This window comes from Cherax quadricarinatus, chromosome 59 (genome assembly GCF_038502225.1).
Source record: "Cherax quadricarinatus isolate ZL_2023a chromosome 59, ASM3850222v1, whole genome shotgun sequence".
Lineage (NCBI taxonomy): Eukaryota > Metazoa > Arthropoda > Malacostraca > Decapoda > Parastacidae > Cherax > Cherax quadricarinatus.
Genome location: NC_091350.1, coordinates 21651030 through 21671401, shown reverse-complemented (window position 1 = coordinate 21671401; position 20372 = coordinate 21651030). Strand labels below are relative to the sequence as shown.

Here is a 20372-nt window from a genome sequence, read left to right as displayed (position 1 = left end):
CAAATTGTTCCCAGTCTGTTTGCCGCAGCTCTGTCATACACTCTCTGGCAGCAGCAAGGTCAGTTTGGAAGAGGCTCGGCATTTCAGGGGTACGATGGTTTCTATAGGCTAGGCCTAGTCTGCGAGCAGTACGTTTCAGTGTTCGAAGTTTAGTATCATTGTAATAGGTATGGTTTTTATAAGACTTATGATTATTATGGAAGTCATTTGGATTTAGAGTAGTAGGAGGTTTCAGAGGCGGCTCTAAGAAGTTCTGAATACTGCTCACAAGGTCATTGTTAAAAGTCCCGACAGAGGTACACTCATAGGAATTATACCAGTCAGTCACATGTGCAACAAAGTCATCATGCTGATCAGTGGGAACATTAAAACGTTTCCGTTTGAATATCCCACCAGGGAGGATAGTATTACCAATATCTAGTGAGTTTAACCTTGGGAAATGATCAGACGCTATATCTGTTACAATGGAAGACTCACAGCTGGCAGAAGTGATGTTGAAGCCCAGGCACAGATCAAGGACGCCTCCATAGATATGTGTGGGTTCAAGGTCACCTACATTTTGCACATTATCATGACTGTTTAAGACTGACAACAGTTGATTACCATTACGATTACCAAACTGAGAGTTTCCAATGCTTTTGTGTCTTGCATTATAATCACCAATAATAAGAGTAGGTTCAGACTGAGCACAAGTTGGGAGCTCCAAGTAATTAAACTTATCAGCAGGAGCGTACAAGTTAAATATGTTGAGAGCAGAGTTCCCAATATAAATCCTAACACCGTGATACTGTAGCCCCTCTGTTTTCTTATGTGCAAGAAGTTGATGGGGAAGTGATTTTTTAATATATAGAACACAAGAGTTAGTAGATTTGAGGTTATATGCAAAAAATGATGGCAATTTAAGGGGTTGGGATTTTTCGGGGACTCTGCACTCTTGTAGACACACACTATCAATGGATTCAGTAGTTACTTTATGATGAAGGTCAGAAAATCTTTTTCTAAGTGACGCAATATTCCAACTTAAAATGGATAGTTTATACGAGTTTGGTTTCATTATAAAAGTCCAGGGATAGAATTCAATTTCTCAGCAAAATGAAAAAACTTACTAAATAACAAACAGACATAATCAATATCAATATCATCAGTATTATCCTTATCCATGAGTCTCTTAAGTGCACTTCCACTATGGAGACCTCTTGGGAGTTGATAAATTAGACACATGTGCAACTCTTGGGTATCTATTCAAGATTGATGGACTGAACACATCGACTCAAGGTTGAGGGACTGATTCCCTCATTCTCCTCCTGTTCTTCAAGATTCTCCTTTGTATGGACTGATGAGGCCACTGTGTGGCGAAACGTTTCCTCAATAAAGATACCCAAGAGTTGCACATGTGTCTAATTTATCAACATGTCGGTTCTCCGAACCATTCATCTACAAACCTCTTGGGAGTCTTTGTATACAGAGGGCACGGCGTTCTTTGTCTGTGAATGTATAGAAGGTGACACTATCCCTCTCACTCACCTCTCCACTTTTATTACACTCATCACTATCATCACATGTACCACTTCCCTCATCATTATGACTAGTGATACATACACCATTATCAACAACCGGGTCATCTCCACACTCAGTATTTATCAATACATTACACTCATCATTTTGACTATCATGATGGTCTTCACTGCCCTTATCATCTTCACTGTGATTGTAAACACTACTATCAGATTCATCATTTTTGTAATTATTAACACCACTGCACTCATCAGTTTGTTCATCATCACCACACTCATTTTAATAATATCTGACAATCTGTGGGTTGATGTACTCATTTGCAACCTCTGTAAGTTTTTCCTCGTGGTGCTCAAGTTATTGTTTCAAACACCATTGTTGCTTCTCCAGTACTGTTATGCGCAGCTGCATGTTGTGTACCACCCCAGCAAGATTAGCTTCATCTGGAAGTATGAAGTCCCGGTCAGCTGAGCCAGGTGGTTGACTGACAGCTAACTTAGCCAGACAGGTGGTGTCAACACCAGCAGCATTACTAGTGTTGATAGCAGACGTGATCGTGCTCTGTTGATGTACTCCCAGAGTGACTCGCTCAACCACATTGTCTGAAATCAGGCATGGGTATTCAGACATGGAGTATCTGGTAAGCCTACTGCCTCATCATGGGGGGTGATGGGTGAGGCGGGAGCCCTGCGGCTGGCGATGTGAGCAGCTTTCACTCTGCAGTCATCATGAGCAGCTGTGACTCCTGGAGTCTTACAATTGATATATTGTGATGCAACGGTCTGGTGTTTCTTGATCATATCATAGCACTGGTGAGAAGGATGGGCCTTGGCACACACTGCACACCAGTGTGACTTAGCTGGGTATTTCCAAGCAATGTGACTCCAGCGCTGACACTTGTAGCATCTACGGTGAGGTGGTTTGTACAAAGCTATTTTGTAACTCCTGTTAAGCGCTGCACGAGAGTAGATATATGATGGTGGAGTCCCTTGGCCAATCCACTCAGCCATATCAGATCATTTGGAAGTCGACGAGGGTTTGCAACTTGATCTGACAACAGGAATTTAGGATCCAAGTACTTATTGACATTGTGAATAACAATAAGCACTTTGTGTGATCTTGGTGGGGCAGCTTGGAGTTGCATGTTAGCATATTTATGAGTAAGAAGTTTTTCTATGAATGCTGGGTCGTTAGTAACAAAAACGTAATTATCCTTGTCATGACGAAAGCGAATCCGAAGGTTTTCCTCTGGGTTGTCTAGTGTAGCTTCGTAAAACCATCTAAACTTGACCTCAAACTCAGTGTTAGCAGGGAAATCAAGCCTAACCGTACTGCGATGGCTGTTGTTGCTCTCGCTGTTTCTTGAAGCCTCCTTTGAAATCCTCTTTCTTTTTTCAAAGCTTCCATACTTCTAAAACGTTCGAATTCGCCTTCACCATCATTTACATCATTCACATCCATAGGTCACTTCTAGTTCAGCTGCTTGAGGTGGAAGAGTTAGTCCGTTACTCTTGGGTCAGCGAAACCGCCTTTATTCCATAAGAGAGAAGGGACATTGAAGGTATGGAAAATTTTCTAGGATGATTACCTTTATGTACCTCAACATTACATGCTTACAAGTAAACTCATTGGGAGACAACCATATGGTTTACCGTAGTCACCCCGTGTAGACATGTGAGAAAACTTAACCACCCCTGGTCACGGCAAGTGGTTCCTTCGACCTCACAATCTTATCCATATCTATCCGAGACCAGTATGGATTGGATAGCACCCACAAGTACGGTGCTACTAATTAATTGTGGACTGTATAGATTATATTAGTTTAACTGAATGAAGGGGGGTGGGGTAGGTTACACATGGATATATCCATCAAGGAAAACACTTGTACATAATCTCACCACTTACCAGATATTCTCTGGTGGTCACTTGATGTAGCTGGATCACCCATAACCTATCCAATTACAACATACCTAACTGGCCAGTATCAGTCTGCTATAACTAGAAGGGTTACTTAACTGTGGGTGATTGATACTCCTTATTCCCTCCATTCAAGATCTCATTTCGATGTCCTGCTACACCGACACGGTTCTTATTCCAGCAGGACGAGGTATCCATCGGTTTGTCCCGGTTTAGAAGTCGTGATTCCATAAAGCATCACTATCCTCGGTACGAGAATCACGCGTTCACTCGGAGCAGGGCGATCTATTTCACATCCCGCATTCTCTTAACTTAATGTTATTATCACTGATTACATTACCATTCACAAGATGATTTAACGTCTCATAATTATTATACATATTAGAGGTCACTCCATTAAGATCTGAGGCCGATGAGTGAGGATTAACACACGGGTATTTCCCCTGGACACACACCATGGCCGTGCACCAGTCACACCCGGTCGAACCATTATTCACTAATTTTACCACCTTTTTATGGTGGTCCCGTAAATCACGTTCCCTCACTCTCCACTAGGAACAGTTACGACACTTCCTATTATGAAATGAGGCCTATATTAATCCTTAGGCCGCCGTGAACGCCAATTTCCTGGTTCCATGCTTTCCCAGCCTCCTCACTACCTTCAAAACACTCCCGCCTCCCTGTGCCCCAGTTCGACCTATACCCCCGCACATCCGCGCATGCGCAAAGGGAACTCTTGGTTCTATCCTATTGTCAAATACATTTTGCCTCATATCGACACATTAAACACCTATTAGGCGCTATAGCTTCGGAAAATCAAAAATTTTTCCACAGAAGGGATATTCACCTCGCTAAACACAGGCAATATGAGTGTAGTGGCCTGCGGGTCGCAGTGCCATTTTCAAGGTCATTCACCGGGCCACAGTCGTCTCGAGAGTTACCAACACTGTACTACTCATTAATTACTCCAAACCCGCAGCACTTAACACATCTAGCACACGTGTCTTGGAATGACAGACAAATTTTCGCTCTGCGGACAAACAAATCAGCACAAACTTAATATGTTTACAGATGAACCTCTGGCATGTTACAGTTAAAAAGCGGTCTCCAAAAGGAGTTATCAGGTACTGCAATGCTCGTTAAATTGTTCTTAACCACTCTTGTGTTCCAACTATGCAGCATTCCTCCCAGAAACACTCAGTGCATAGAAGAGTAAAAGGTCATCTTCCTCAGTTAGAGATATAACACATTTTGTACAAGCGACACAGTCAGGTCTGGTTCACCAACTCATGCAGGATGGGAGATTCGTCCGTATTTCTCATGTAGGCAGAGGTGACTAGCTGTGCGGAACTCAGATATTCGAGTACCAGCAGAGCAGCAAAATACACCTCTACACTCCACGTTGATAGAGGCAAACAGCTGAGTTTAAAGGTGGAGAATTGGAGATACAGGAGAACAGCAGGGGTAACTGAGCACGCACATTCACCTCTCTTCACATAGTCAATATGGGCGAAAGTCTCAGGCAGGTGATGCAGTGCCTCGCTCAAAGTCATTGACTGAGGCAGACTTCTCAAGAGTTACCAAACACTGCAATACTCGTACAAATAGTTACTCACTCCAAACTTGCAGAACTTCTAGCACACGTGCCTTGGAATGAAAGACGAATTTTCATTGTGTGTGCACACCTGGGTTACCAACTGACGTAGGACTGCACACTCGTCGTTACTCCTCAGGTTGGTAAAGGGATGAGTTGTGCGCATTTTCAGAGGCACGAGTAGCAGTGGACTAGCAAAATTCGCCTCTACACTGTATGTTGATAGAGGCGAAAGGCTGAGGTCAAATGAAAGACAGAGGGGAAGCAGAGGCCTGTGAGGGCCTTTTCAAAACGGAAAACTATTTCCAGTGTTTCACTAGGTATATCCTTAGTCACAACTCACACATAAGAGTTCTCACAACACTGAAGCTGTCTTCCAACAGTATGAGTTTAATGATGACTTATCAGTCGGGAAAAATGGGCAGGCCTGCAAATTAGTAGGTCCAGACCCCCCCCAGCACACGTCTACTTCCCTCAACCACTAAGCCGAGACGAGTGCCAATATCAGTAAATTACAATTTGTTTTTGTGTCTAGAGTTCTCCTCAGTGTGTGGGTGGAAAGTTAATTCAAGATTGTGTTTCTGTGAAAAGAAAAACCCCCATATAATTTCTATCAGTTATATTAGACATAAGACAAATAACATAGAAACATAATAAATAAATAAAAAAAAGACATATTTCAAGAAGCGGTATATAGTATATAGTGCATGCATAAGACTACATAATGTTACGTTCTCTCTGATTTACTAATACTAGTGGTGGTGGCCTGGTGGCCTGGTGGTTAACGCTCTCGGTTCACACGGCGAGGGCCTGGGTTCGATTCCCAGCCAGAGTAGAAACATTGGACGTGTTTCTTTCCACCTGTTGTCTATGTTCCCCATCAGTAAAATGGGTACCTGGGTGTTAGTCGACTGGTGTGGGTCGCATCCTGGGACACTGACCTAATTTGCCCGAAATGCCTCCGGAGCATAACAAGGGACTTTCTATATAGTAATATGTCATTGTTATCAGCTAGGACTGTATACCCTGTACATGTACTTGTAGTAAAATAAAGATATTATTATTATTATTATTATTATAACTGCATAAAAGGGGTAACTATAGAAGAACACTTTTCTCATATGCCAAGACTCGCAAATGACATGATTCTCTCTCAAAAAAAAATATTTTTTCCTAAGTAATATGCTTGCCCGCGCAGCGCTGTATGACCCTTGTGTGTATATTATTATTATTATAATCAAGAAGAAACGCTAAACCACAAGGGCTATACAGCGCTGCCCTTGTGGGTATAGCGCTTAGTTTTGATTATAATAATAACATGTTTGCCCGCGTTTTCATTGATCATCTCGGAAGTAAGTTACTTACTGAATTATTTATTTCTATTGTTCCATTAATAATGAACAGATTGAAAGGATTTTCACAAGCATTCAACAAAGAATGTTTCACAAGCTGGTGATGAACTTTTCGAAATATCCCCAATTTTTTTTTTCAAAATTGTTGGGGTAAATGGCAAATATTTTTATAAATGTCAAAAACTTATTAACTTCATTTTTGGGTGTGTGTGTGAAAATAAGGTATATTGCAGTATTTCTCGTCATAATAAAATAATAGTAGATTTGTTCTGTCAGTAGGTAGATGATAAAGTGTTTTCCATTTAGGGAGAACAATATGGGTTTATCATTAACAATAAACAGGTGCCTATTGAGACTGTCAGTGGGGTGTCCATCTCGACATTATCCAGAGACTGGGTAGAGGCAGTACAAGGGCACATTGAACCATGTTCAAGGAAGGTGACTGCATATGATAATTGGAAAATAAACCTTTTTGGAAACGTTGTTTTGCCCATAAGCTACAATAACTTAGAGGTATCAAGTGAAAAATGTAGGAATTTACCTTGCTGGATTAGATGAATCTACCAAAATTAACAAACTAGACAGTACTGAAACGTTAGATCATTCTAAAGTAGATTCTCGCAAACCTACCTCCAGCATTGTGGCCACAATTCATGCGAAAAGTGATGCTGTCCCTAAGTTTGTGAAAGCAAGGCCGGTACCACTTTTTCACAAAGAAATTACTGAGGAAGTATTAGAAAAATTAGTACAGAAAGGGATTATTGAGTCTATCTCCCATAGTGAGTGATCTGTTCTACTTCCACTCAAACCCAGCTATAAACACTGTAAACAACGTGCTACTAAAAGTATATACTTGGATCATGACTCACTCTCAACATAGACAAAACATACTTCATGCTGTTTGGCAATAGAGCTTTAAATATCCAACTTAATATATCGATAAATGGTTCTCCTATTTCAAGACACACTGAGGGTAAATTTCTAGGTGTTCTCCTTAACTGTAATCTTAAATTTCATTCCCACATCCAGTATATATCCAAACAAAAAATTCCAAATCAGTAGGCATTCTTTCCAAGATACAACACTATGTACCCCAAATGACACTCCTTACCCTATACCACTCATTAATATATCCCTACCTCATCTATGGTATCTGTGCCTGGGTATCAACCACAACCAACTATTTAATCCTTTAATAACTCAACAAAAAGCTGCTGTGCGAATGATTACGAGCTCCTGTGCTAGACAACACATCTTACCACTTTTCAAAAGCCTGGACTTGCTAAATATACGAGACACACACTCATATTATTTTGCCTACTATATATACAGAACATTAAACCCCAATATAAATCTTCCATTTAAATTTCTCCTTGATAGCTAAACCAGAACACACAGTCACAATACAAGGCATAAGGCACTCTTCGACATCCCTCTTGTCAGTCTCACATTGTGCAATAATGCAATGCACATAAGGGCCCGAAGATCTGGAATTCATTACCTGAACTAGTAAAGGATCCCCTGGTAACATACAAATTTAGGGCTATGCTTAAAAATCATCTCACCTCTCAATAGTAACCAAACCAACCAAAACAACTTCTAATCAGGTGAAGGTATTAAACCTTCTTCTAAGAAAATTGAGGCTATTGTAAATTTACCATCACCTGAGTCCATAGAGAAGTTCAGTCCTTTGTGGGGATAGTGACACATTATTGTAAATTCATTAAAAAACTTTTCTTTAATTTTGGCTCCATTGTATGATGTATTAAAATAGGCGGCTACATTTGAGTGGTCTTCAGTAGAAGACCAGGCTGTTCAACGGATTAAAAAGGTCTCAAGTGTTCAGCTTTGTTGATTAATAATACAGGAGAGCATCCATTAATACTTGAGGCTGATGCTTCCTCAGTAGGTAGATGATCCCATGTATCAGAAATCTTCCCTATGAGGATAGACTGAGGGCCCTGAATCTGCACTCTCTCGAAAGGCGTAGAATTAGGGAGGATGTGATCGAGGTGTATAAATGGAAAACAGGAATAAATAAAGGGGATGTAAATAGTGTGCTGAAAATTTCCAGCCAAGACAGGACTCGCAGCAATGGTTTCAAGTTGGAAAAATTCAGATTCAGGAAGGATATAGGAAAGTACTGGTTTGGTAATAGAGTTGTGGATGAGTGGAACAAGCTCCCGAATGGGTGTGGGTGGGTGTGAGTTGGACCTGACTGGCTTTGCTGCTGGGTCTGGTACAGTGCTCCATCCTTGAGTGGGGATGACCAGACTGGGTGGGTCATTGGTCTAATCCGTGGGGGGACATGGACCTGCTCCGCGTGGGTCGGTAGGCCTGTTGCAGTGTTCCTTCTTTCTTATGTTCTTATGTTCTTATGTGTGTTAATCCAGAAAGTAAATGGCCAGGAAAAACCTATATATTTTGCTAGTAAGAAAATTTCTCCAGCAGAACAGAATTATTCTCAACTTGATAAAGGTCTAGCTTTAGTGTTTGTTGTTAAGACATTCATATGTTTTTTGCTAGGGAGACAGTTTGTTGCTCGTACAGATTATATACCATTGCTAGGTTTGTTTGGAAGAGGAAAACATATTCCAATAAATGCAAAATGCCAGAATTCAGCGTTGGGTTCTGTTATTAGCTCACTATGATTATGAATTGTTATTCAAGGTTGGCAAGGAAAATGTTATTGCAGATGCATTAAGTAGATTATCTATTGAAGGTCATAGTTTAGAGTCAGGTACACCTACGGAATATGTAAGATTTACAAAATATCTCATTTGACAAAATCAAAGAGGAAACTGGGATAGATGCTGTATTATCCCAAGTAGTAAATAATGTTAAATGTGAGTGGTGTAAGAACAGTGTACCCGTGGTATGGTTTGTTTGTAGTCGTGTCATTACGATTTCGTGAATCATGATTATAATTCCCTCAAATCTGATCTGACTATTCGTGATGATGCATTATTGTATAGGAATAAATGGTAGTGTCGGTATAATTAAGATGTAAGGCATTACAGCATTTACATATGGGTCATAATGGTATCAGTGCTATGAAAGCACATAAGAACATAAGAACATAAGAAAGGAGGAACACTGCAGCAGGCCTGTTGGCCCATACTAGGCAGGTCCTTTACAATTCATCCCACTAACAAACATTTCACCAACCCAATTTTCAATGCTACCCAAGAAATAAGCTCTGATGTGCAAGTCCCACTCAAATCCAACCCTTCCCACTCATGTATTTATCCAACCTAAATTTGAAACTACCCAAAGTCCTAGCCTCAATAACCCAACTAGGTAGACTGTTCCACTCATCCACTACCCTATTTCCAAACCAATACTTTCCTATGTCCTTTCTAAATCTAAACTTATCTAATTTAAATCCATTACTGCGGGTTCTCTCTTGGAGAGATATCCTCAAGACCTTGTTAATATCCCCTTTATTAATACCTATCTTCCACTTATACACTTCGATCAGGTCTCCCCTCATTCTTCGTCTAACAAGTGAATGTAACTTAAGAGTCTTCAATCTCTCTTCATAAGGAAGATTTCTAATGCTATGTATTAATTTAGTCATCCTACGCTGAATGTTTTCTAACGAATTTATGTCCATTCTGTAATATGGAGACCAGAATTGAGCTGCATAATCTAGGTGAGGCCTTACTAATGATGTATAAAGCTGCAGTATGACCTCTGGACTTCTGTTGCTTACACTTCTTGATATAAATCCCAGTAATCTATTTGCCTTATTACGTACGCTTAGGCATTGCTGTCTTGGTTTAAGGTTGCTGCTTACCATAACCCCCAAGTCCTTTTCGCAATCTGTATGGTTAAGTTCTACATTATTTAACTTATATGTGCTAGGGTTATGGACACTCCCGAGCTTCAGAACCTTGCATTTATCTACATTGAACTGCATCTGCCACTTTTCTGACCAAGAGTAGAGTTTGTCTAAATCCTCCTGAAGTTCCCTAACATCTACGTTTGAATCAATTATCCTACCTATCTTCGTGTCATCGGCGAATTTGCTCATATCACTAGTAATTCCTTCATCAAGATCATTGATATATATTATAAACAACAACGGGCCCAAGACTGATCCCTGTGGAACGCCACTTGTTACTGATCCCCACTCAGATTTAACCCCATTTATGGACACTCTCTGCTTCCTGTCTGTCAGCCATGATTCGATCCACGAGAGCACCCTTCCCCCAATGCCATGAGCTGCTACTTTCTTCAACAGTCTTTGGTGCGGAACTCTATCAAATGCCTTACTAAAATCTAAGTAAATAATATCAAATTCTTTATCGTGGTCAACAGCCTCAAAAGCTTTACTGAAGAAAGTTAATAAATTAGTTAGACAAGACCGGCCTCTTGTGAATCCATGCTGAGTATCATTAATCAAGCTATGCTTATCGAGATGGCTTCTTATAATCTCAGCTATAATTGACTCTAGTAATTTGCCTACAATTGAGGTCAGGCTTATTGGGCGGTAATTTGACGGTAACGACTTGTCCCCTGTTTTAAAAATAGGAATTACATTAGCCATCTTCCACATATCAGACACTACACCTGTTTGAAGAGATAAATTAAAAATATTAGTTAATGGTTCACAGACTTCCATTTTGCATTCCTTTAGAACCCTTGAAAAAACCTCATCAGGACCCGGTGACTTATTTTGCTTCAGTCGGTCTATCTGCTTCACAACCATTTCACTAGTGACTATGATGTTACATAATTTATCTTCTTCTGGCCCACTATAAAAATTAATTACCGGAATATTATTAGTGTCTTCCTGTGTAAAAACCGAGAGAAAATAATTATTTAAAATCGAGCACATTTCATTCTCTTTGTCAGTAAGATGCCCATAGTTATTTTTAAGGGGACCTATCTTATCTCTGACTTTTGTTCTATATACCTGGAAAAAACTTTTTGGGTTAGTTTTAGAATCCCTAGCAACTTTAATTTCATAGTCCCTTTTAGCTTTTCTTATCCCCTTTTTAATGTCCCTCTTAATGTCAATATACTGATTCATAAGATGACCCTCGCCTCTTTTGATACGCCTATAAATTCCTTTCTTATGCCCTAGTAGATATTTCAGCCTATTATTCATCCATTTTGGGTCATTTCTATTTGATCTAATTTCTTTATAAGGGATAAATGTTCTTTGAGCAGCATGTATTGTGTTCAGAAAACTGTCATATTGATAGCTCTCTTCGTTACCCCAGTCAACAGATGATAAGTGTTCTCTAAGCCCATCGTAATCTGCTAAGCGAAAATCTGGGACTGTTACTGAGTTATCCCTACTATCATACTTCCATTCAATTCTAAATGTAATTGATTTGTGGTCGCTAGCACCCAGTTCTTCTGAAACTTCTAAATTATTAACAAGGGATTCATTGTTTGCCAGAACTAAGTCAAGCAGGTTATTACCCCTTGTAGGTTCTGTTACAAACTGCTTCAGAAAACAATCCTGAACTACCTCTAAGAAGTCGTATGATTCTAAATTCCCAGTCAAGAAATTCCAATCAATATGACTAAAGTTAAAGTCTCCTAGAATTACTACATTATCGTGCCTTGTGGCCCTAACAATTTCCTCCCATAGTAGTCTTCCCTGGTCCCTATCTAAATTTGGGGGACGGTATATCACACCTAAAGTTAATTTTTCATGCCCCTCTGAAAATTCTATCCAAACAGACTCTGTATGTGTTACTTCAGACTTAATACCCGTTTTAATGCAACAGTTCAAGCGATCTCGGACATACAATGCCACCCCACCCCCCTTCCCGATACTTCTATCTACTTGGAACAATTTGAAACCCTGAATGTGACATTCTGCAGGCATGTCCCGACTTTTTGAGTTAAACCACGTCTCAGTAATGGCAAATACATCTATGTTACCTGCACTAGCAACTAGTCTCAACTCGTCCATCTTATTCCTAGCACTGCGACTATTTGTGTAATATATACTTAAGGACCCTCCTTTCTCTTTATCATTCCTGCTCCTTTCTGTTATTCCACTAAACCTATTACTGTCCTTGTCAATTAGTGCCACTGGCCTTCCGATATCCACCTCATGTTGCCTATTACTAGTTCTCCTAGTACTCATATTACTACCCTGAGACTTCACAGTTTTTCCGCAGAAACCCATACCACTAACTATTCCTAGTTTAAAGACCTAACAGCTCCCTCCACTGCGTTGGCCAGTGCTCCCACCCCACACCTAGACAAGTGAACCCCATCCCTGGCATACATGTCATTTCTGCCATAGAAGAGGTCCCAGTTGTCAATGAATGTTACCGCATTTTCCTTACAGTATTTGTCCAGCCAGCAATTGACACCAATTGCTCTGGACAACCATTCATTTCCAACTCCTCTCCTTGGCAAAATGCCACATATGACAGGTTTCCCACCCTTCTTCCTAATTATCTCTATTGCTGACCTATACCTGCTAATCAGGTCCTCACTCCTACGTCTGCCAACATCGTTGCCTCCAGCACTGAGACAGATAATAGGATTGCTCCCATTACCTCTCATGATGTCATCCAGACGGCTAACAATATCCTTCATCCCAGCCCCAGGAAAACACACTCTCTGCCTCCTACTCCTATCCTTCAAACAGAAAGCCCTATCCATGTACCTAATCTGGCTATCCCCAACAACAACAATGTTTTTACCTTCCTTGGCGTCGTCCGTAGTGATGCTCCGAGTAGTCGACTCACATTCGCCAGGTAGCATTACACCACTTGTAGAATTCGTCATGACGTTCTCGATGGTCTTCGTTGGGGTTTCTAGGGATGTCTCACTCACGTCTGCCAATGCTTCCTTGGTGCTCGTTGTGGCATTCCCAGTAGAACACTCACATTCGTCAGGTAGCACCGAGAATGAGTTGGAAGTTTCCACGGAAGTCTTCTGGTTTCTCGTTGTTTCTGCCTCTCCAACCGTTTTCTTAATCTTCAGCTTGGTTCCATGTTGCCCGGCCACTGACCAAGCTCCCCTCTTAACCTGGGGACTCACAACAGGAGGATTACTACGAATCCTCTTGTTCTCCTCCGTTAATCGCCGTATCTCCAGTTTAGCAACTCTGAGTTCTTCTCTCAGCTGCTGGTAAAGCTGCTCAAGAGAGGGCATCCTGGTTCAGATTCACAGAGAGCACACAAACAGGTCTTCACAGAGCTAAGTACACGTCACCACTTCGAGGAGAGCCGTGAGACACACAGTGATGCGAGAGTTGAAGTCATCAGGGTTGAAGAAGAAAGTAGCGTAGGCGATGAAGATAAGAAGAACGGTGGGGATGTAGAGAGTGAGCAGGTAGAAGCCGTAGCGACGAGCAAATCTCACCTGGACCGCCACACTGGAGAACTGCTCATCCTTCGTCGACGTTATGGATACCTCGCCTGCAGTAGGTGTTCATGGGTATAACATCTGAATGCCTTATCCGATCGGCTTCAAATTTTTCAACTCATGTGAACTATTATCAAGAGAAGGTTCATTCCCGAAATTATTTTAAACGCGATAACTATAGAAAGTCTATTGTGATCGGCTTTAAAATTTAACCTACCTAGAAAATTGGTATTGATAATGACGTAGGAAGGTGTCATTTTCAAATCTCGAAATGATATAGAATTATTTGGCATAAAATAATTGATTAAAATAAAACATTTAATGACTGATACTCCTTATGTCTCAAGGGAATATTAACAGCCACGTGGCCTGACTGTAACCTGACTGATGTTCACCGGTATGTGTCCCGGCCCGGGTCTGTCCAGTTGGTGACCCAGTGATCTGTAACCAACTTCATCTAAGACACTCAGGTCTCCCAGAGATCTGCACACTGCGTTCAGATCAGGGCTTGTGTAATATAACACACGCAAAACACCAGGTGTAAGACACCACGTACAAGACACCACGTACAAGACACCGCGTACAAGACACCACGTACAAGGCACCACGTACAAGGCGCCATGTACAAGACGTTACGTAAAAGACACCATATGTAAGAAGCTTTTGGGGAGTTTCGACTGGTGCTATTTTTCTTAATTCTTTTCAATACCTCTAGAATGCTTCATCTGGTCGCCTTCAAAGTTTTAGTGCTGTTGTGTTTTCCCTCAAAGGAAACATCTTGATTTTAGGTTAAGATAAGATATGCTTTTGTTCGGATTTTTAACCCTTGAGGGTTAGCCACCCAGGATAACCCAAGAAAGTCAGTGCATCATCGAGGACTGTCTAACTTATTTCCATTGTGATCCTCAATCTTGTCCCCCAGGATGCTACCCATACCAGTCGACTAACACCCAGGTACCTACTTGCCGGCTAGACGAACGGGACAACAGGTGTAAGGAAGCACGCATAATGTTTCCACCCTTGCCGGGGATCGAACCACGGACACTCAGCGTGTGAAGTGAGAGTTTTGCCTACCAGGCCACGGGCCTGGTTCTACAAGTTTTATTGTGACAGTTTCATTAAGCATATTGGTTTCCGCTAACTAAAGAATATCTCTTCTGATCAAAAATAAATCAGTGACTGACTTTGTCTCGTTATCGTAGCTGTTTACATTAAGTAATTTTTGTGTCGATAACATATGTGTGTCTGATGAAAATAAATGGTATAAAATACCGACACACTGGAAACATAAACACATATGCAGTTTAATGTGATCCTTTATTGACAACGTTTCGTCCACACAGTGGGCTTTTTCAAGTCACACACAGATGTACCTGGGGTGGAAGGTACGGGAGTATTTATAGTCATGTTCAGAATGTTGAGATCAGGTGGAGAATGCTGCATCTGATGATCTACCGGGTGGAGTTATAGTCTTGGGTAGCTTGGCAGTGGTACTGGACAAGTTGTGAATAGACCTTCTGCAGTGTTCTATGTTCTTATGTGGGATAGCGATGAAGAAGTTTCTTGGCAATTGGTTCAGTTATGTTATAGAAGCCGTTGTTCTGGTTGAAATTGTTGGTTATAGAGATAAGCGATGATTCCAGGATTCTTCGGTATTGAGTGTTGTCTTCTGTGGCGATAAGTCTTGAGTTTCTGTAGTTAATTAAATGGTTGTGTGAATTGCGATGTTGTACACAGGCATTCCTTGTATCGTCAGTCCTGTTTGCGTATTGGTGTTCTGAAATACGTGTTTGGAGGTCTCTTGATGTTTCGCCCACGTATAATTTGTTGCAGTCATTACAAGGGATTATGTATACCACTGCAGAGGATGGAAGCTTGTCCTGTCTACTACTGGTGATGTCATTGATGGTCGTGGTTGTGGAGGTAGATACTTGGAATGATGTATTGGAAAAGATGTTGGAAACATGTTTGGCAATGGAGTTGGTGGGGAGGGCTATGTATCTCTTCTCGGCAGTGTCTTCTCTGGGTGTGTTGAAGATGTTTAATGCCCGTCGTCTGCAGTCTCTGATGAAGTGATGAGGATAGTGGAGTTTAGAAAATACTTGTTCAATTATAGTGCATTCTTCCTCAAGGAACTCATTGCTGCAGATTCTGAGTGCGCGCAGGAATTAGCCTATAATTACACCACGTTTAATTTTGGTGTCGTGGTGAGAGTAGGAGTGGAGAAGATCGTTTTGGTTGGTTGGTTTTCGATTGACTTTAAAACGAAGTTCATGGTCAGTTTTGCAGAGAAGAACATCAAGGAAAGAAAGAGTGTTGTCGACTTCTTCTTCAAGTGTGAACTGGATTGAGGGCTCGACCTGGTTGAGCTTGTCTTGGAGAGCTTGAACGTTGAAGCGCCTCGGAGTTATGAGGAGAATGTCGTCAACATAACGGAGCCAGGTGACAGTCGAAGGAATAATGGTGGAGAAACGCTCGGCTTCCAAATGTTCCATGTATAAGTTCGCCAGGACGGCACTGAGTGGCGAGCCCATGGGTAGACCAAAAGTCTGTTGAAAGAGGTGATTTTCGAAAGAGAAACACGTAAAGCCGACACATAGTTCAACGAGGTCGATGAAATCGCTGGCTGGAATAGGAAGATCAAGTGAATCGTCAATTTTTCTGCACAGGAGATCGATGGCTTGTGTAGTAGGTACTTTGGTGAATAGGGAAGTTACGTCAAGGCTGGAAAGTTTCTTGTTCCTGATGTTGATGTTGCGAATGCGATTGAGAAGATCACCCGCTGATAAAGGAGGTGGTGTTGTTATCATGGACACTGACGACTACAGGAACAAAATGCTCAATCTACTTAATGACCCAGATACCTACAAACCCCTCACAACTAACCAAGTGGACAACCTTACTAAAACTTTTCTTCAAAGGTCTCGCCGCATTCTGAGGAACTCAGAACAAGGGAAGAAACTTCTGAACACCATACCCAGCAACCCCAGACCTGCCAGAATGTACGGCCTACCAAAAACTCACAAGCCTGGTATCCCATTGAGGCCCATATCTTCGGGAATAGGCAGTGCTCCCCACCAACTCTCAGGAATTCTCGCAAAACACCTCTCCAAACTCTTGGGCACTATCAGTCCAGCACATCTCAAACACTCGGGTGATCTTCTCAATCGCATTCGCAACATCAACATCAGGAACAAGAAACTTTCCAGCCTTGACGTAACTTCCCTATTCACCAAAGTACCTACTACACAAGCCATCGATCTCTTGCGCAGGAAAATTGACGATTCACTTGATCTTCCCATTCCAGCCAGCAATTTCATCGACCTCGTTGAACTATGTGTCGGCTTTACGTGTTTCTCTTTCGAAAATCACCTCTTTCAACAGACTTTTGGTCTACCCATGGGCTCGCCACTCAGTGCCGTCCTGGCGAACTTATACATGGAACATCTGGAAGCCGAGCGTTTCTCCACCATTATTCCTTCGACTGTCACCTGGCTCTTGGTTTATTTTTTTGCCAACCAGTGTCCTTATCAGTGTAATACAAGGGCCATTTAGTTTCAAAACTGGTGTTTCTTAATGGAAGGTGTCAGTTAGATTTAGGTTGTGTATTCTCTAATTTGTCATTGTACTGGAGATAATGGGATATTAGTTTCCATATGGTAAATTATGATGAAAATATTTCCTGATTTGATTCATTCTTTTTAATGTTAATGTTTAAGCCCTCACAAAGTTATGGCTCACTCTGTACCATTCCTGTTACAAACTACATCTAATTACTAGTTATTCAAGGGAAAATAGCTATACCACAAAGTGACAGACAACATCAAGATGGAGGGTAAACAGGTTTGATCTGAGAAACTGAAGAGCAGCTCCACTTCCTATGCTCAAGAGCCCCTCAGTAGCATCAAAACACCTCATTTAAGCTGGCTAAGTGTTGGAATCACTCACCTATTGAGTATTCCACCAAGTTGATGAGGCCGGTGTAGTTAGGTTGTTGAGGAATGAGAGTCATGTGTGTGGCCGAGGCTGATACCAGTCGGAAGCTCATGGTGCACACCTGACTCAAACATCCAGGCCAAGATACACAAATTAATTTGCGTAATGAACATAAGTTGTCATACAGTATACATGGTTATCATACAGTATACATGGTTGTCATACAGTACACATGGTTGTCATACAGTAAACATGGTTGTCTTACAGTATACATGGTTATCATACACTATACATTGTTGTCATACAGTACACATGGTTATCATACAATACACATGGTTGTCATACAGTAAACATGGTTGTCATACAGTATACATGGTTGTCATACAGTACACATGGTTGTCATACAGTACACATGGTTGTCATACAGTATACATGGTTGTCATACAGTATACATGGTTGTCATACAGTACACATGGTTGTCATACAGTAAACATGGTTGTCATACAGTACACATGGTTGTCATACAGTACACATGGTTGTCTTACAGTATACATGGTTGTCATACAGTATACATGGTTGTCATACAGTACACATGGTTGTCATACAGTAAACATGGTTGTCATACAGTATACATGGTTGTCATACAGTACACATGGTTGTCATACAGTAAACATGGTTGTCATACAGTATACATGGTTGTCATACAGTATACATAGTTATCATTAGTTATCATACAGTATATATGGTTGTCATACAGTATACATGGTTGTCATACAGTATACATGGTTGTCATACAGTAAACATGGTTGTCACACAGAATACATGGTTATCATACAGTATACATGAGTGTCACATAGTATACATGGTTGTCATAAAGTGTACATGGTTGTCATACAGTATATATGGTTGTCATACAGTATACCTGATTGTCACACAGTATACATTGTTGTCATACAGTATACATGGTTATAACGCAGTATACATGGCTGTCACACAGCATACATGGTTATCACTCAGTATACATGGTTATCACACAGTATGCATGGTTGTCACACAGTATACATGGTTGTCATACAGTATACATGGTTGTCATACAGTTTACATGGTTGTCATACAGTATACATGGTTGTCATACAGTATACATGGTTGTCACACAGTATACATGGTTGTCACACAGTATACATTGCTGCCACACAGCATACATGGTTGTCATACAGTATACATGGTTGTCATACAGTATACATGGTTGTCACAGTATACATTGTTGTAACACAGTATACATGGTTGTCGCACAGTATACATGGTTATCACACAGTATACATGGTTGTCACACTGTATACATGGTTGTCACACAGTATACATGGTTGGCACTCAGTATACTTGGTTATCACACAGTATACATGGTTGTCACACTGTATACATGGTTGTCACAGTATACATTGTTGGCACGCAGTATACTTGGTTATCACACAGTATGCATGGTTGTCACACAGTATACATGGTTGTCACAGTATACATTGTTGGCACGCAGTATACTTGGTTATCACACAGTATACATGGCTGTCACCCACTATGCATGGCTGTCACACAGTATACATAGCTGTCACACAGTATACATGGTTGTCACACAGTATACATGGCTGTCACACAGTATACATGGTTGTCACACTGTATACATGGCTGTCACACAGTATGCATGGCTGTCACACAGTATACATGGTTGTCACACTGTATACATGGTTGTCACACAGTATACATGGTTGGCACGCAGTATACTTGGTTATCACACAGTATACATGAGTGTCACATAGTATACATGGTTGTCATAAAGTGTACATGGTTGTCATACAGTATATATGGTTGTCATACAGTATACCTGATTGTCACACAGTATACATTGTTGTCATACAGTATACATGGTTATAACGCAGTATACATGGCTGTCACACAGCATACATGGTTATCACTCAGTATACATGGTTATCACACAGTATGCATGGTTGTCACACAGTATACATGGTTGTCATACAGTATACATGGTTGTCATACAGTTTACATGGTTGTCATACAGTATACATGGTTGTCATACAGTATACATGGTTGTCACACAGTATACATGGTTGTCACACAGTATACATTGCTGCCACACAGCATACATGGTTGTCATACAGTATACATGGTTGTCATACAGTATACATGGTTGTCACAGTATACATTGTTGTAACACAGTATACATGGTTGTCGCACAGTATACATGGTTATCACACAGTATACATGGTTGTCACACTGTATACATGGTTGTCACACAGTATACATGGTTGGCACTCAGTATACTTGGTTATCACACAGTATACATGGTTGTCACACTGTATACATGGTTGTCACAGTATACATTGTTGGCACGCAGTATACTTGGTTATCACACAGTATGCATGGTTGTCACACAGTATACATGGTTGTCACACAGTATACATGGTTGGCACGCAGTATACTTGGTTATTACACAGTATACATGGCTGTCACACAGTATGCATGGTTGTCACACAGTATGCATGGTTGTCACACAGTATGCATGGCTGTCACACAGTATACATGGCTGTCACACAGTATACATGGTTGTCACACAGTATACATGGCTGTCACACAGTATACATGGTTGTCACACAGTATACATGGCTGTCACAGTATACATGGTTGTCACACAGTATACATGG

At 41.0% G+C, this 20372-nt stretch overlaps 1 protein-coding gene across 1 annotated transcript in view; it reads right to left on the bottom strand.

The window, feature by feature from the left end:
* The window catches only part of LOC128698699 (uncharacterized), a gene marked incomplete at its 5' end in the record, with an annotated part of 173883 nt that overhangs the window by 31553 nt on the left and 121958 nt on the right, over positions 1-20372 (bottom strand). Inside the window, 2 exons of the mRNA XM_070097824.1 lie at positions 13563-13775; positions 17671-17779. Coding sequence (XP_069953925.1) covers positions 13563-13775; positions 17671-17779 — 322 coding nt within the window. The remainder of the gene's footprint in view (positions 1-13562; positions 13776-17670; positions 17780-20372) is intronic.